Source organism: Fundulus heteroclitus, chromosome 6 (genome assembly GCF_011125445.2).
Source record: "Fundulus heteroclitus isolate FHET01 chromosome 6, MU-UCD_Fhet_4.1, whole genome shotgun sequence".
Lineage (NCBI taxonomy): Eukaryota > Metazoa > Chordata > Actinopteri > Cyprinodontiformes > Fundulidae > Fundulus > Fundulus heteroclitus.
Window position 1 is genome coordinate 24357888 of NC_046366.1, and position 19481 is coordinate 24377368.

At 39.3% G+C, this 19481-nt stretch overlaps 1 protein-coding gene across 6 annotated transcripts in view; it reads right to left on the reverse strand.

Moving 5' to 3' along the window:
• The window catches only part of LOC105920044 (RNA-binding Raly-like protein), a 117057-nt gene that overhangs the window by 28952 nt on the left and 68624 nt on the right, over positions 1-19481 (reverse strand). The window contains exon 1 of one of the 6 annotated variants that reach the window (XM_036138389.1): positions 2641-2802. The exons of the other annotated variants lie outside the window; for them this stretch is intronic. Coding sequence (XP_035994282.1) covers positions 2641-2677 — 37 coding nt within the window. The 5' untranslated portion in view covers positions 2678-2802. Of the gene's footprint in view, positions 1-2640; positions 2803-19481 lie in introns of those variants that run through there. 6 annotated transcript variants of the gene reach the window in all.

Sequence of the window (19481 nt, forward strand, 5' to 3'; positions counted from 1 at the left end):
TTAGTGCAATCAAATGCCTTAAGAACTCAGCTAATTAATAAACAGACTCTATGTGTATTTATTGAACCTTGGTATACATACAGGTGTTTGGTAAAGGCCTCACAACAAAACTGAACTTTTTGGCCAAAGTGCAAAACTAACACCTTAATCGTCCAAATAGTAAAGCATGGTGTTGCTGCATCATGCCGTGGAAATGCATTTTTTTTCTACAGGAAAAGGAAAGCAGAGTAATCCTGTGGGGGATTACAGAACAGGTGTGGAGAGTAAGCATAGTTACAGAAGGATCCAGTGGGTAACTTAGAAAACAGATAAAGAGGCAGGAGGCGAGGAGTGGCAGATAAACCAGAACTAATGAAAGGAAACAAGGTGGCGCAGCAGCGAGAATACTTCTAATCTGAAGAAGCACCTGTCACTGTTGCTAATCTAGTGATTTTATCGCTATATTTAATTACTTTTTAGACCCAGTCATTTACCTTTTATCAAAAAAGCGACATGCAAAAAAATCTAGCTACTTTGTTCTGCTACTGGTGATTTTCCATCAAAGTAACAATCGTTCTGCAGTTATTGTCTTGAGGCAGCAGTGAGTGCCGCTGTGCGCCCCTTCCCACTTCTCCAAGCGCTGTCTTACAGGCAGCTGCCTCATTCTGAAACCGCAACCCTGAAACCCTTGCCTGCAGTCAGAGTAAAGAGGAGAGCCTCTCCGTTTCCACATTGCAAACGTCTCTGAATCTGTTGCACTAAAATAATTCCCTGAATTTGATTCACACAGCTTCAGTCACTTATTCATCTCATTCGGTCTTTGTGCCTCTGACCACTGTCCTTTTGGTAAAACATTTGCTTTATGTGGTGTGGATTCAAGCAATGTAATAAAATTCATAAAAACGTTCATTATGTTCATTAGATCCAAACAAGTTTATATATTGAGAAATAAATATGGTAAATAGAAACATTTTGAGATTTTACTTTTAAACTAATTAACATTTAGTAGCACATAAACACACAAAGGTACCAAAAAATAGATACCACTGAGCACCTGTATTGATTCCCAGGTACCGGATAGCGGTACCATAATGTTCAAATTTGAAAGGTACCCATCTACATGCAGGCTCAAAAACTGCATTTTTAGAAATCTCCACTTTGGCAGGAGTTTTCAAAATTAACCATTTTTAGTGGATGAAAAACATCTGTAAAAAGTTAATTTGTTTTCCTAAGTATCCAGCTACATATGGACTATAGTCATAATTAACTGGAGCTGAGTACAAACACTGATATGACAAAACTTGGGTGAATGGCTACCAGCAATATCACAGAAGTAACTCAAAGAACATAAGAATAAACTAAAAAGCTAAATGAAAGAAATGCACTCACATGGAAAAACAGCTAAAATAATGAGCGCAGAGAAATGAACTTATATAGTGACACCCAAATGCCAAGTATAACAACAGAATATAGTAAGACCTTTAGGTACATAACAAGGAAATGCTGAAAACAGTAACACTAATGAACACCAATACCGAACACCTCAGGATCACGACAAGGACAACCTGTTAAAAGAACTCAAATTGTTGTTGACCGACTTTCCATCTAATCAGAGTGAAGAGTTTAGTCTCTAGATGTGCAAAGCTGTTAGAACAATGCACCACAAAGGAGTCTTATGTGTAATTGCATTGGCTGAATACAAAGTAAACAATGTTTTTGTAAAACATTAAAATCGACATATCTGCTTCACTTCACAATTACGCTTTACTTTGTGTTGATCTATCACGTAAAACTAGATCACATCATTTTGGAAGACACTGTAGCATTATGAGTCTTTAATCTCTTCTGAGATTTTAATAAATAACAAATGCCTGATTAAACTCATCTAACAGAAGGCAAACATTTCCCCCCGTAGCTCTTACAGTGAAGTATTATTATGCATTCTGATTAAAGTATATGTGCCTATATCCATTTTATGAATAAGTGATTAATTTGTGCAAGATTCATACACCGTACTTGTAAATATTCTGCCTGCTTATATTAGGCCAGAGTACAGGTACACCATTAATAGCTAGACAGCTGAATGCAGGGCACATGGTTGCATTATTATTTATTTAATCACGCCTTTAATACCACTGCAAAAAGTGTCTGTCAGCCCTGGAGCATGCACCTGGAGCTGCCATGTGCATCCAACCCTCCCACCAACTGCCCCTTTTCTGATAGGGTGACAACCCTGAATGCTCATCTGACCCACTGAACAAGCAGATTAAGGCTGCAGCCAACAGACAAACTAAAAAAAACTAAAACAAAAAAACAACAGTAGTGAGGCAGCACTCTCACTGATACTCATGCAGACTATCAACACACCTGTGTGCGCAGTTAAAGCAAGGATGCGAGTTTCCTCCATCGGGTATATGTATGCAGTAGCCTACTGTTGATGCAAGATTTGCTCCATTGCCTGTAAGCCTAAAGAGTTCCTGCATGCTGTTTAAGACTTGAATTAGCTTTCCTCTTGCATGTTAAGATATTCAAATCTGAGTAAACGCTTGCCTACATGTGAACTTTTCCTCAAACTTACAAATTGAACGAGAGAACAAACGTACCAAACATAAACTTGAGCGAGACCTTAAAGCCACAAGCGAATGCTTAAAAGAAACTCACATCTCTGGTTGCGACGCCTGCCTTTGTACATGGTCATGCCGATCCGAATTGGCCCCGGTGGTCCTGCGCTGCAGCCGAGCCGCTTTCTCTGTCAGCGGGGCGGACTGCTGCTGCTGCTGCTGCTGCTGGGGCGGAACGTCAGCCCCTCCAGGCTCCCAGCTGAGCCGCTGCGGACCGTACCATCTGTCAGCCTGCTCCGGGGGGGCAGCAGCAAAACTTCAGCCAAAAACTCCTGTTTTTATGCGGAACTGCATTTATATGTTTCAGTTTTTCTTGGCTGGCGGAAGGACCTGATAAAAACGTTCTCTTATTCATGTTTAGTAGTTGTACAGTGGTTTTAGTTAGAAAAACGGACATATTGGGGATGTACTCCAGCCCAGAAATACATATGTTTAAATTGGATAATTTTTGTAATAATGTTGTACCAGTTTTCTGCAGAAAGAAAAAAAAAAAGAACGAAACAAGCAAAGAAAGAAAGAGACAGAGAAAGATATTTGTACCCTTGTGTACTGAGCCCATACAGGGACATTGAAAGGGAGAAAAAAAAACAGACAAAAAAAACTTTAGTTTGTTTCCGTTCAATTTCCCATTAAGTGACTCCGTACCGTTGCACTCTTTGAAATAAAAACGTCCACAATCCAAGCTGAAGAAATAACAAGAAACTCATCTGAAATCCGGACCGCAAAAGCTTCACCCAACATCAACCACAAAATCCAACAAGGCTGCTTTGGATTCACAATAGCTATAGTCATAATATTCCATTTTTTCTGACTTGCTTAATCCCCCATGGGGTCACGAGGGGTTGCTGGTGCCAGCGTTCTCCAGCATTCACTGGGCGAGAGGCAGGGTACACCCTGGACAGGTCGCCAATCTGTCGCAGGGCAACACATAGACAGACAGGATAAACAACCATTCAAGCACACATTTACACCTAAGGACAATTTAGAGAAGCCAATTAACCTAACAGTCATGTCGAACTGCTGCAGGGCAACAGCGTTACCCACTCCGCCACTGTGCAGCCGGTCCACATTCCAAGCTGAAGACATAAACAAGAAGCTCATCTGAAATCCGGACTGCAAAAGCTTCACCAACTTCAACCACAAAATCCAACAAGGCTGCTTTGGATTCACAATAGCTATAGTGGTAATATTCAGTTTGTAAATGAATAAATCCTTCACACTCATAGACTTAGACAGACTTTATTGTCATTCAAATGCACATTCACAACATACACTTGTTTAATGCCCATTATTGTTTAATCTCATTTTTCTTTTGTTGTTCAAATGCATAAAATAAGTACATTAAAATTAGCTTGAAACATGCTACTTAAAAATTATTAAGTTGGATCTGAGGTCATTCCCGGCTCCGACTCCAGAGCTTAAAGGGTATTTATGCTTTTTAAAGGTCATAGCTACAACTTTTTCATCAAAATGCTAATTTTTTTCAAAATCAATACATTTAGTCTAGAGTGGTCTTGAAAAATGTGACCCAATCTGAATATGAAGATAGCTATGAAGCAGCTTAATCTAAAAAAAAAAAATAATAAAGGAAAACAACTGGTCCTTTATGCAGCAAAATAACTCCAGACTCCACATTATATTCTCCAATGCTCTTCTCTTCTGAGTGGTATCTGTTTATAGAAATCAATGTGGTCAAACTAATCATCTTCAGGACTGTTTTGGCTTCTTAGCTCTACATTGGAGCTAAATTGCTTGCTGTTGGCTGATTCCCAACATTTTCTTTAAGTATCACTAGATGCAGCTCAAGTGCCATCAGTTGGATAAAAACAAACATATTTATCGAAAAGGTTATTTGCAAAAATGTAATTCTGCAAAATTATTAACCATTTTCTGACTTTCGGCTCATGATGTCTGACAATTTTGCTCTCAAACTGAGAGAAACTATGTTTCATATGGTGCTTGAAATTTGTGATAATCTCCTAAATTCCCCCAATTTTCCTCTCATCTGATAATTATACTTGTCTGTATCTATATGAAAAATACAGTTAGAAAGAAATCATTCATGTTGAAGTTTCAGCAATAAATTTGAACTCAAATCAGTCTCTAAATATATTTGCTCTCTCTCTCTCTCTCTCTCATATATATATATATATATATATATATATATATATATATATATATATATATATATCCTCAGCTTCTGTAGCTATACCTGGTGTAGCTCAGAAGACACATATCTTCACAAACACTTTAAACCTTCCTTACTGTCATCATAATTTCTTCTCTCATGGACTCAGATTTTGTTGTGCTCTTTTTTAAGGCGAAGTCTAAATGTCTTTAATATTTTTGGATGGATGGATGGATGGATGGATGGATGTCATGAGGTAACCTGCATGCAGCCAAATACTGTCCAAATATAAAACATCTAATGGAAACCCAAGAGCTTCTGATTCTGAAACGAGCGTCCAGAGTTAGCACATTCATGCAGAATTCTGTCTGCATAAATCAACACATTGAGAAAAATATACATTTGAACACTGAATATGATTAATGTTTAATAATCCTGAATTCATTTCGACTGGACATAGAGTTTAGATATATTAAATGCATTCTGACATTAATTATTTCATTTAGTGAGACATAAAATTCTGATATTTACTTTTTTGTTTGTGGTTTTTAGCCATCTCAGCCTGGCTTTATGTACACACCACTTCATTATTTCAGGAGCAATGCAATTCTTTATAAAGGATGAAATGTTTTGCTCTCTGCAGCGCTTCATCAGACTGATGGTTCAGTGATGAAAAACAACAAACACATAGAGAGAACGTGAATAAATGAATACATAAAGAGTAGAGCTTTCTGCTGCAATAAACATGCACTTGTTTCTCGTGGATAATAGAAAAATAAAACGAGACATGTTGAAACATAATAAATGTGTGAAACATCTTTCACAATAACAAAAGTGAAGGAGAAGAATATGGGGCTTTTTATGCTTTTGATTGGACACGGACTTGTTACACTTCAAATGCAATTCAAGTATTTTTATGTAGGAAATAAAACCATGAGATTCGTACGTAGATGAGTAATTCAGTATTCAAGGTGCAACTTTGAAAACCCTCTTTTTCATGACCTTTAAGCTTTCAGCAATATTCTCAAATTATCGGGTAGTTCATTTTTACTTTAGCCACTGTCTGTTATTCTTCTGAAGGCTTTTTTCATGTCTTTTAAAGATGATTGGCTTTGGACTGAAAAGACACATTAACAAAGAAGTGAAGCCGCTCCAGCTGCAGCAGCGTTTGGACTCAGTGGAAGATGGAGCCATCTAATTGTGAGATTTAATTACACTGACATGAGGGTTGCCGTTTCTGTGTTTCTGCCGCCTGACATTCTCAAAAGTCCACTGAGGAAATGTTTTTCTTCCAGTGTACAAAAGATGAGAAACTGAAAGTGGATGAAAGCTGAATGTAAAACACACACATCATCAAGGCTGGTCACTTGAATCAAATGCGACTGACATCTGTGTTAAAATATGAAAATGCAGCTATGGAATATAAGAGCAACGGTTCTGTCCCAGAACCACAAATTAATTGAGAAATCTGCAAGTTTTGAGCTTTTTAGACAAGACTAGTTTTAAACTCATGCATTTGCAACAAACATGGCTGGTTTTTGAAGTTTTGTTAAACTTTTTTGAGAAGATGTAAGGTCACTTCATGCAGTGATGCATGAATTTAAAAAACGTAACTGGAAATTATGCAATACAAGATGGCGCTGTGGATGGCAGCTTTGGTACTTTGCTCCCTTGTACTTTGTGAGTTTTATGCGTTTATTCTGCTCTCTGCTACCATTCTGTGATCACTTTCATAACAGAGGAACTCCTAAACATCAAACAGTCCTTCTCCATTTTTCATCAACCCAAACTTCACTGAGATCTTGGTTGCGGGTGCACCAGCTTTCTGTGGGATTTTCCTGGAGAGGCTGACGAGGTGAACAGGCAGGGGCGCTTGTAAATCTTTGACAACGGGGACACTGTAAGCCCTTGCTTTCCACCCACCTGGCTAATGCCCGCTCCATGGCTAATAAAAGGCAAGAACTGCTGGTTCTCACTCCTAAAATCTCAGACGTCCGTGACTAAGCTGCCCACTGTTTCAACAAAACCTGGCACACTTTGGACCACGCACTAAAGATGTTGGGCTTCCATCTGTTCCAACTGGACCGCAGCGTGACGCTGGCAGACACCTTAACAGGTTCTACTGCAGGTTTGGAAAGCAGCCATTCACGCCTCCCACATAATTGTCCTCAACTCACTCTGACACAAAAGCCCCCCATGAACCAATCACCCTCCTTCCCTCAGACCTCAACATGGATTTAAGGTCTCTGGGGAAGTTGTAAACCAGCTCTTTCAGTGTCAGAAGACCAGGAAAGTCTGTGGTCATGAAATTATTTGAGCGACTAGGAAACTGAAGAATCAGAACGGTCAAACGCAGGTACAGGCAGTAAATAAGGACATTTCTCCACAAACAACACCGAGAGCACGTGGCAGGGGATTGGATCTCTGGCTGGATACTAGGACACTTGAAGTGACACCAGCACCACAGGCAGGACCCTCCCAGACACTTTAAAACCATCTTTTCTTGCCTCGACTGAGGCAAAGTGAACCATACTCAACCTGTGGCGACAGAGGAGGAGGAGAAATTGACCTAACACCAGGTTAGATCCATCTTGTAAAAAGTCAACTCAAGGAAGGCTTTTGGTCTGGATGGCCTCAGCGGAAGGATCTTCAGAAACTGTGCATCCCAGTTAACAGCTGCCCTCACCATGATTTTCAACCTCTCCTTACTTTGCTTCGTTGTTCCCAACTGCCTGAAGTCTGCTACAACGATTCCAGTACTGAAAACAAAAACACAGATACATATCTGACTGACTATTGTCTGGTTCCTCTCACCCAAATCATCACCAAAAGTTTTGAAAGAGTCACCCGTCACTTGTAGCACTTGACACTGTTGTGCCAGAAAAAAAATCTGGACCTCAAAATCTGAAAGAGAGAAGAAGTAAATATTGACTTGAGTAAATCCAAGCACAGCAGACACACACTCCCACACTCAACCTCCCCGGCGTGTATCTTGGGCGTCCACATCTCTGCCGAGCTCTTCTGGAAAACACGACCTCAAAACAGGAGGGGAAATCCCAACAAAAGCTTTATTTCCTCAGGAAGATAAAACACATTCAACTTTCTCACCAGGTGCCCACAAACTTCTACAGGTCATCGTTACCGAGCCTCCTGGTGTGTTGCTTCACTGTTTGGTTCGCCAGCTGTTTTTATTAGAACACAGAGAACCTGCACCGGGTGGAGAGGTCAGCGGATCACATTACTGGATCACAGCTGCCCTCTGATGGACATTTACACCTACAGACTTTAAAAGAAAGCCAGCAACAGTGCAACAGACTCTGCTCACTTCAGGCGTATTATTTCTGCTCCACTCCCATCTACTAAAAGATTCAGGACTTTAAAAAGCAAATCCAGCAGACTCAAAAACTGTTTTTATCCCAGAGCGGCCAAATCCATCACGCCTATCACTTGAAGACATCTTATGGACAGAATGTAATTAATATTCTGACTGCTGCCAACCTTTGTTTTGTGTTGGCTACTACTACTACTGCGCATATATATATATATATATATATATATATATATATATATATATATATATATATATATATATATATATATATATATATATATATAATCCACAGTGTCTTTCTATTTTGAAAAAACACCATGTACAGACCTATTAACAAAAAAAAATCTTATTTAAACTGTCTTCGTTGAGTTGATGAAGTCTAATTCCTTGTTTGTGTGCACAAACTGGGTGATTCAAGCTGATTTTGATTCTGTAACAGATGCAGGCAGTGATAGAAAGGCTTAGCCACACTGGTGTGGCCACACCACCATCTAGTGTTCATGTGTGTAGGAACCTCACGCTCTACAAGCAAAGACCTCCAAATATCTAAATAAAGCTGCTCTCCCAAAAAAAGAAGATTTTATCATAAAACTTGTGCAAACAGACAAAAGCAGACAAAGTGAACAAAAATTAGGCTTAGCTGATAAGATAAGCAAGGTTTGCAACATTGTATTATTTAGTTTTGCTTTTGAAACATAATTCAATTCAATTCAATTCAATTTTATTTATTTAGCACCAATTCATGAAACATGTCATCTCAAGGCACTTTACAAAGTCAAATTCAATCAGATTATAATGCTGTTTTGATTATAAACAGGATAAACCACTACAGTGCTGCTCAAATCAAATTATGCTTGGGCAACTAAGATTCTTAGAGTGTATTCTCCAATTGTTGACCCACTGGGTCGACCTCAGACAAACAGGTCACTGCAACACCGTGCAATCAAAAAAAATCCTGTAAATATATACGTACAGGTGCTGGTAAAAACAGGGATACCATGGTCCTAAAGCAGGTACTGGTAGCTTTGGCAATGTGTGCAGGTGCAAAGACCTGTTGGAAAATGAAATCTGCATCTCCATGAAGTTGGTCAGCAGCAGGGAGCATGAAGTGTTCTAAAACTTCCTGGTAGACAGCTGGGTTGACCTTCGACCTCAGAAAACACAATGAACCAACACCAGCAGATGACATGGCACCCCAAACCATCACTGACTCTGGAAACTTTACACTGGATCTTATCTATCTATCTATCTATCTATCTATCTATCTAGCTATCTATCTATCTTTCTTTCTCTGAATGTCATCGATCTTAACCCCAAACCCTCTAGTTTTCTGGTGGAAAACTAAAGATGAAGCTTTTACTTTCCAGAAGGACTTTTGAGCCCAAGCATACATCCAAATGAACAAAAGAATGACTTAGGTCTAGTCTACATGGACACAAACACGGTAAATCTTCATAAACTATTAAGAACAAATGTGTGTCCACAAGAGATGATGCAGCACCACTGAAAAGGCTGCAGTGGGTATGCTGGGCCCATTGGTGGCACTTTGACACAGCCAAAGAAACATGCAAAAAACACCAGGCATGCTCAGAGCAGAGAATCCATTTGAAGTAAACAGAGCACCATGTCAAGGGATCAGATGCAGCAAACAGACTGTGTAGAGTGAGCTCGTTACAGTCTGGGGATGCTACTGTCAGCCATACATGCGGATAACAGAGGGAGGCGAAATTACGACATCAATGATGTTGCCTGCATGTACACATGAAAAATTAAACCAGCATTTTGAAATCTGTTCACTCTGTGACCCGGTTTCAAAAATTGTCGTTTAGGGTCTCCCTAAACACCGCATCCATGTGGACGAACAGCCTAAACGACAAAATACCTTTGCAGATACACCTAATCTCGAGACAAAAAAAATGTAGTTTTGAAACAGGCAGACCAGAATTCAGAATTAAATCTGAGAGAAGATGTAATTCAGCTGGCTGAAGAGGGCTGAGGACAAAAGAAGTTCTCATAATGTAAAAGATTTGGAGAACAATTCGAGGTCTGGGATCTTGAAAGACGCTATCAAAAGAAGGGTGAATGCTGACAAAGTCTGTTACTTTAAAGCTGTGCACACTTAATCAACCAAGTTATTTGCCCTTTCTAATTTATAAGATTTCAGATAGATTTGTTTGTTTTTAGCTAAATAGTGCAGGATAAATCTCAAATTATATATGGGAAACACTGAAATTATCTTTCATCGTCTCATTTTATTACATCACAAATTTAGCATTTTTATGTGTACAGTGTATTTGTGTATTCCAAGAAAGTTTTTATTTTAGGTAAAAAAAATTCCATATTTATTATTATTATCATTATTATTATTATTATTATTATTATTATTAGTAGTAGTAGTAGTAGTAGTAGTAGTAGTAGTAGTAGTAGTAGTTTATTTATGTTTTTTATAACATAAATCAGAAAATATGTCTAACTTTTTAATTTATTTATTCAGTGTTACTTCTTTCTAAGTAAATTACCTTCTCAGCCTGTATCCAGATTCAGCAGGAGCCTCCTCATAACTCAGTGAAATCTGCTGAACACAAGCCCTATAAACTGTCTTCCCCTGCTGTAAACACAGCGTTTCAAGGATTTTCTGCAGTATACAATTTAACCACCGAGTGGCGCTCACACACTACCGGAGAGCACCCACACAATCCGTCTCTCAAAAGCAGACACAGTCACACAGTTGTTTGATTAGGAAAACATAAGTGTGGATATAGTGATACGTTTATGACCAGACTGTAGCTGCAGGAGATATTAGGAGGATAGCTGAGTTGTCAAATCAGGGAGTTAAGTAGCTGTTGGCCTAGGACAGCCACCATCAATGTGACTGAATTTACCTTTTATTTATGCTGGAGTCACATAAAGTCATTGCAATCCAGTCATGTCCAGAGAAATTAAAGTGTGTTAAGAAGTCATTGAAGCTTTGGTGTCTCATGGCTATTAAATCCATTCAAGTGTGGTGCACAGACATACCTCAGAGGGCCGAGCGTGTTTAGACCGCCCCAGGTTTGATCCTGAACTTCCTGTCACATGTCTTGCCATCAAACAGACCCCCCCATTCTAACATCCTACTGCCCCTCACGGAGTGAAATTTAAAAGTCCTGAAGAAAATATCAAGGAATCTCATAAGGTGCAGGTTGCTTGCGCCGCTGGAGCCTAATCAGATATCAAGTTCATGTATAAAAGATAAGGCATGGAGGGTTAAATTTCACCGAGGCAGCAGAATAAAAGCAAGGAGAGATGATTTCCAGAGCAGAGGGAGGCATTACTGCAGGCACGTGCAATATACCTCTGGCACTTATGGTGCATTGTTAATATGCTGGTTTATTGCATGTGTTTGTGTCTGTGTGTTTACAAGGGCACAGTGGAGATCTACTGTGCCAGCATAAGCAAAGGGATATTTCTCTTTTGCTGCTATAAGAAAACAAAAGATCACTCAAGTTCTCTTCGATCATTTACTTTAGCTCCTCTTTTGTCTGAAAAAACAACAACAACCTTGTAGATCTGAAAACATATGGTTTGTCAGCATGCATAAGAATGAGAGGAGCCTCTTTAAGTGCATGCAGATTGGACGTGAATTTGCGCTGACATTAGAGTGATTTATCTTGGATTCGTTTTTCTTGGAGCTCATTAAATGGAAGCCTGAGAAGGATACACATTTTCTTCCAGCGCTCATGTTCCATCTCCAATCTCTTCATATATAACTAAAAAACGTATGTACGCTGGACTAGAGCTTAAACTGGCTAAAACTAGAACTAGCAAGCAGCTGACTACTACGTTGCCTTAGCTTAGCATATTCTATTAATTGCACTGCGAGTAACAATTACTTTTGGTGTGTGTACCAACTTTATTCTGCATCATTCTTCTTTGCAAAATAGCTCAGATTGGATTCAGGGCATCAATTTTCAAATCTTGTCACCTATTCTCAATTGCATTTGCCTATGAACTTTGACTAGGCCATTATAATTGCTCTTCACCATTCCATTGCAACTCTGACTGTATGTTTAAAGGTGCGATCACACCGAATGCGAACAAGGCGGAAGGAGCAAATTACTTATGTGTTTCCCTATGTAAAGACATGATCAGGAGAGGATTAATGGTCGGTGATGCAAGTGTTGTATTTCTAACGATGTGAATGGTACAAATTGAGGCAAAAAGAGTGAAGCTAAACTACGAATAGGTGCGGTGGACGCACCAATAGATCAAAGTCAAATTTTGACTCTGAACTTTTCTGTCAATTAGCACCGCTTTAAGGGTTCTCCTCATCCATTTATTTAGGAGCAAAACATTTTTTTTAATGTTACATACTTAGACAGTACAATTAGGCCATATTTCTTTCAAGCAATGATTGATTTACTGACCGAAGACAGATGGAAAGGCGCTGTACAGCAGGGACAGAGTGCATGTAGTTGGTGTCCCTGAAGGTGATCTATCCCCTGACGTGAGGCAGTTGGTCCTCATACTGGGTCCTGGACAGACTTCTGGATCAGGTGGTGGTAATCACCGTCTCTGGAGGATCCAGAGATGCACCCGGGCCATTTTTCTCTTTCCGCATTTCCTACAGCACTGTCATTCGCTCTGTAAAATCCTCTATGGTGAGTTGAACAGACAAGAACCGGCAAGCAGATAGACACTCCTCCTATTTGATGACGCTGTGAAGTGAGCTGGGTGAAATTTTGCTGCATTGTCCACACGTTGTCAGTGCAAATTGTTTGCAAAAGAGAGATGAAATGTCAAGCAACCAATGGCACGCAATCAATGCGAAAGATTTGCCTCGTTTAGGTTTAGTGTGAACGTACCTTAACATTGTTGTCACACTAAAAGTGAACCTCCAGCTGCAGTCTCAGCTCTTTTTCACCCTGTAACAGGTTTTGTTCCAGGATTGCCCTCTAATTACAGTGAAGTGCAAAAATAATTCAGATTTCTCATACATTTATAGTTTGAATCTTTTTGCTTTACCAACATGTTTCTTACTGGAAATAACTTGGAGTATATTTAAAGTCAGGAGTCCAGTCTTGAATCTGATAGCGATTCTGTGGAAGGTGCTAAAGATTAGGATGCTGACAATGAGATCTTCCAAAGAAGAAGATTTGTAGCTTGCCACCAAAGATAGCTCAACAAATACCAGTGGAAACTGAATACAAAGCATTTGACCTCCATTAAACTGAATAAAGATTTTCCCATGGATTAACGAGAGACCTATAGATAATGTGTAACACACCAATTCTAATGAAATATAAAATCATGCTTTTTTTATGCATGTTTTTTATTATCATTTGAGAGATGCCCATCTCATTTCTACAAACACTTTTTGGAGGAATTAAAAGGGCTTTAAATCTAAATCTGCCAGGGGTGTGAATAATTTTGGTCTTAACTCAATCCATCTTCCCATCAACTCTAACTAGCTTTCTTGACTTTGCTTAGCATGACGCTAGCACCTAGATGTTTCACAATGGTGTTTTCAGGGTTATGAAGCACTGAAATGTATGAAGCACTAGGTGCCATGACTGTCTGTGTGAACTTCAATGCCATCCATTTAGTGACGTTAATGAGACGCTTCAGTTTGGATGAGGCATGGGTAGTATTTGATCTGTTATGAATGTACAGCGAGGCAGATATGGGTGAGTTCTTAGATTACACACTCCTGTCATAGACCTGATTGATTTTCTTGAGTCTTGAGTCTTGGGACTCATTTGTCACTATCGCCAGACACATTTTTTTGCCCTTATCTTTGAAGATACCCTGGATAGTAGTCATATGTAGTCAAAGATTGAAATAGCATAAGCCCTGATGGAAAATGGAACAACACTAATAGCAAGTAAAAAAGGGGAAAAAATCTGCTGTAAATTAGTGCTAGGAACACAGAATGAGTGTTATAATAATGTTAGCATAACTTATTCTTCCTGTCATTTGGTTATCCACCGACTGCTTATTTTGCTCCACACCTCTCTGTTTCCAGCAGTTAATGTCCTACACAAGTATTCACACCCTATAAAGTATTTCACACTTTGTCACGTTATAACAATTATTTTATTGTGATTCAATCCGATGGACTGAGACAAAGTAGTGCATAACTGCATGTGAAAGTGCATTGTGCATTTGTTTCGAATCCTCCCAAACACTTTGTAGATACACGTTTTTTTTTTTCAGTTAAATATTGAAGTCCTTTAGCTGTATCAGCTTTGCACATCCAAAAACTGAAATATATGTGTGACATTCTTGTAGGTGAAGAACCCGGTATTCAAGCCGACACAGTGTAGCGTTTAAAAGACTTATTATAAAACAGGAAATGGTGGCAGACGAGACAGGCGGTTGACAACAGGAGATGATTGAGACAGCTGACCAGGAGATGACGGCAGGAATGGGCAGGTGACCAGATGATGCAGGCGGAGATTGATTTGACCAGATGGTGCATGGAAAGGCAGAGTTGACTAGAAGCTGCTGATGAGTCCCCAGTGAGGCAGAGCAAGAGACAACTTCAAACTGGCAGTGCACACAAACACTAGAAATCCAACTAGTAAGGGTCCAAAGGGTAAGCAGGCTGAGCGATGAGACACTGGGGAAAACCCCATGCAGGCAGTGGAACCAAACAAGCAGTTCTGGCAGGGAGTGTTTGGTTGAAGCTGGTATGAGTAGGCGATGAACCAGGTGGAAGGACTTTGGGATAATTAAACCGTGGCAGGTGGAGCTGATTATGATGAGAGTGGAGACTGGGAGGAAGCTGGGATTAGTGGAGAATGGAGTGAGAAATAATCAGTCCAAAAAAATTTTTTTCCAAATCATGCCAATATGATCATTCCCCTAAGTAAAATAGGGGAAAGAGCTCAGTCAGATTGCAAGGAAGGCATATCTGAAGCATATCTGCATTTTGATTTAGGTTAAGCTTTTTAAATGCCACATTCTACTCCATTGATGTGATTTGTTTTAAACCATCTCATTGTTTCTTTGGTTTTATGTTAATGCTTGGTGTCCTGCTGGAAGGCAATGCTCTGTCATAGTCTCAAATCCTTTACTAATCTCAAGCTGTTTTTCTTCCAGGTCTTCACTGTATTTACCTCCATCCATATTCTTCTGCATTTTTTCTTTTCCTGCTAAATAAATATCCCCACAGCATGGTGCTGCCACCACCACGTTTCACCGTGGGGATTGTTTGTTAAAGGTTAAGTGCAGTGTTGATTTTCCACAACACATCATTTTGGATCTTGATCAAAAGGTTTTGCTTTGCCCTTAAGGGGTGAGAGGCAATCTGGGCTCTTGGTCTACTTTGTTCATAAAGTAAAAAGAATGACTGATAGCAAACAGCAGTAAGGGACCCAGCCCCTTTAAGAGTTTGCCAGATATCTTAGTGTGCAACGTGTGTTTATAAGTGTGCATTTATTACACATGTGGATAGAGGCTGTTTGAGAGAACTTCCAAGGCTGTTTTTCAGTCCTAGTCTGTCCTTGGTCTCAACAGACATGTTTACTGTGTCCTTAAGGCCCTGTGCACAGGACAACGTTTTTAACGCTCATGCACATCACAACCGTGTGCGTTTTCTCCAAAAACAGCACAATTTGAAAATTGTGCTCCAGTATGTAAAAACTCCAAAAACCTCCCAGTCTCCAATGTTATGTCGACAAGAATAACACAAACTGCTTGTATGGGGAAGCCCTGGCCCATGCACAGTATTGCTTAATGGTGGCGGCCTTTAAGGCAGGGAGCGTTTGTAGGTGAACACATGTTGTTGTGTTTCAGAGAATATACCACCAAGTAGTGACGTGTGCACAGAGATCATAATAAAACGCCATGTAATGGTGTTAACAGAAGCATGAAAACAATCCCGTTTTCAAAGGATTGTCGTCATGTGCACAACGCCTTAGATAGATTGTGGCAACCTGCTAACAGGACATCTATTGGGTTCCTTTCCCAGTGTCTCACTTGGATTTTGTGTGGTAGGCCAACAAAGAACAGTGCATAATTGTAAAGTAAAAGTGATACAGATCTAAAAGGTGTGACACACATTGCTCTTTAACCTGATACCCCAAATTAAACCCCAGTCCGCTGTTCAACAAAGGCAAGATTTGTAGGGTTGAGTACTGATAGTTAACCTTTCAACAGATTCTCCGACCAAGGTAGTGAATTCCTTCTGCTCCTCCAGAATTTATGCAGGCCTCTTGACTGCTTCTTTGATTAAATCTTTCCTACTCCTGCCTCACTTAAGATGGATAGCTATGTCAGGTGTCAGCTATGTAGGTCTGTGGTTGTCACATACTAACAGAAGTTTTGGTTGTAATGAGACAAAATATACAAAAACTCAGGGGGCATCAATACATTTGCAAGGAGCTGTTGCTTAGTGTGGCATAAACCTATAACACAGGGGGAAAATCTGCTTTATTTATAAAAAACAATCTTTAATGCTCTGTAATTAATATGTTATATCTTATTAGGCATCGTATACGCACTGGGAAGTTAAAAATGCCAGTCTCAGTTCTTTTTGCTCATAGCTGTAAGACAAACTGACTCCCTTAAGACACAGCGGTTTGGCTCCTAACCCCACAGCTGCCACTTGTCAGGAAACAGAAACAGTTCATAGACACAACATTTCCATTAGTAGTCTTAAAACCAGCAACGGGGGACATATTTTTAAACCACCTTCACTGAACACACTAGCTCCTGTCATTATTTATGCTAAGCTAAGTGAATCACTTCCTGGCTCTGGCCCCAGACTAAAGTGTTGGCAAAAAAAGCCCTGCTAAATGGCACATCATTCCTTCCAATCCATAGTGTGTATTATACTGCACTCATTTAAATAAATAGTCTGAACATGGCGCTGCTGCTTTATCAAGACCTGAAGATACAGAGCCACACATTTTGCGATATTTTAAAAGCTTTTTGTTTGTAAAACTAACTGCTAGTGCTACTGAAATGTCAGAAATCTTCCATCTGATGGAGAGAAAGTATCACTACTGTTAGTAAATGCAACAAGGAAAGTGATATACAATGTTATTTTAATAAATTTCACGTATGTTGAAGCAAACAAGCCTGAAAGTGGGTAAAAAAAAACCCCAGCTATGCTCATTTATGTGCCAGCAATGTTATTAACCTTTTTAGTTATCAATATTCCAAGCAACACAACAATAAAACTGAAATAATACACATACTGCATAAAACAAAATAAACAATCCAAACTAAATCCAAAACCTAAAAGGTACGTAAAATGATTTTTTTTATTGCACGCAATAAAACGGAAATCAAACTATTTTAGCAAAAACTAACATGATAACGTTTAAAAGGAACAAAATTAATAAACAGGAAACACAAAACAATTAAGCAAATGTTATGTCAGAAAATACAACCCCATTTTCAATTAAGTTGGGATGTTGAGTAAGACGTAAATAAAAACCGAATACAATGATTTACAAATCTTCTTCAACCTATATTCAATTGAATACGCCACAAAGACAAGATTTGTAATGTTCAAACTGATAAACCACTTTTTTTTGTCACTCATTTCGAATTTGATCCCTGGACTCATTTTGGAAGCTTTGCAGGTGGAAATTCTTCCCATTCTTTCTTAGTGTACAACTTCAGTTGCTCAACCGTCCAAGGTTTCCATTGTCATATTTTTCACTTCACAGTGCTCCACACATTTTCAGTGGGAGGCAAGTCTGAACTGCGGGCAGCCTCCAAAACCACCTGTGTGTACCTCTCAGCATGAATGGTGCCTTCACAGATGTAGACGTTACCCATACCATGGGCATTAACACCTCCCATGCCATCAAAGGTGCTGGCTTTTGAATTTAGAGCTCATAACAATCTGAATATTCCTTTTTCTCTTTGGCCCGTCGGACAAGACGTCCATGATTTTTAAAGACAGTTAAAATTGTGGACACGTCAGACCACAGCACTCTTTTCCGTCTCAGATGAGCTCGGGTCCAGAAAAGCCGGTGGCATTTCTGGGTGTCGCTGATATATGGCGCTCGTTTTGCATGACAGGGTTTTACCTTGCACTTGTAGAAGTAGCAATGAATTGTGCAGTACTGATGATAGTTTTCTGGAGTCTTCCTGAGCCCACGTGGTAATTTCCTTTACAGAATGATGTCAGTTTTTAATGCAGTGCTGCATTTAATGTTGCTTTTCAGCCTTGTCGCTTGAACACAGAGATTTCTCCAATTTCTCTGAATCTGCTGAAGACATTATAGACTGCAGATAATTAAATCCCTAAATTCCTTGCAATTTGTATGTAGAGAAACTCGACATACAATTTAAGAAAAAAGTTGTTCATAAAGTGGTGAACCTCACCCCATCGTTGATTGTGATTTGCAAAAAAAACGTAAAAACAATAGGGTTTATCAGTTTGAAAATTAGATATCTTGTCTTTGTAGTGTATTCAATTGAATATAGGTTGAAAACGATCTGCAGATCAGTGTATTCTGTTTTTGATTGACATTTACAATGATATCTGTTTTTAATTTACATTTTATACAATGTACCAACTTCATTGGAATTGGGGTAGTAAAAAAGGTGTGGAATATATGACAGCTAAGAAGTCTTCAAAAAAGGAAAAGAAACTGAAAAGTAAAGACGCAAAAGTTCACATAGACAAAAATATCTAGGACCATGTTAATTGAAAGGTTGCTGGTCAATTCCCTCCCATATGAATTTGTTTTGGTCCTTTCATACTTAATATCATCAGGTATAAAAAGTACCTGTCATGTTGTGATTTAGTCCATGTTTTACCAAATGCCTGTTGTACCAGTCCTTAATTAGTCTTTACTTGGTATTTATCATTGACCAGTTTTAACCAGTAATCAGCACTAGCACTCACTGGGCCATTGTTTCAATAATTGCGTTGAAGATGTAGAACAGTGGTTATCAACCCTGGTCTGTAAGTACCCTTGTCCTGCACTTGATGGTATGCAGAGGAGATCATGCAATCATTTGAATCAGCTCAGCTGTAACAGAGACACATGTAAAACATGCAGGACAGGGGTACAGGAGGCACTACCACTGACATAGAAATTTGATGGCAATGTTTTTGTATGAAACCAGCAATTTCTACCCAGTTTTGTGAACTCAGCATTATGGTTGGGAGGTCATAGAGTTTCTCAGCTAAACATCTAATACATTTCGGGGCCTGTAATTATTACATTTACCATGCAGTTTTTCCGCATGCTATTTCACTGCCAAAACAGCATGAAACTGGGCACACACAAGGTGGGGTTACAGACTAGGACCTGCTGTGCTTATATTCATTTTTAATGAGGAAATAGGAAGGACTTTTATTTTCCATGGATGACGCTGTGGGCAAATCAATAAGTAATATGGGAAAGACTTACAGGGATTTACCAAACTCCCACATGGATTACGCTCTGAATGCTCTTTCTTCCTGCTGCTG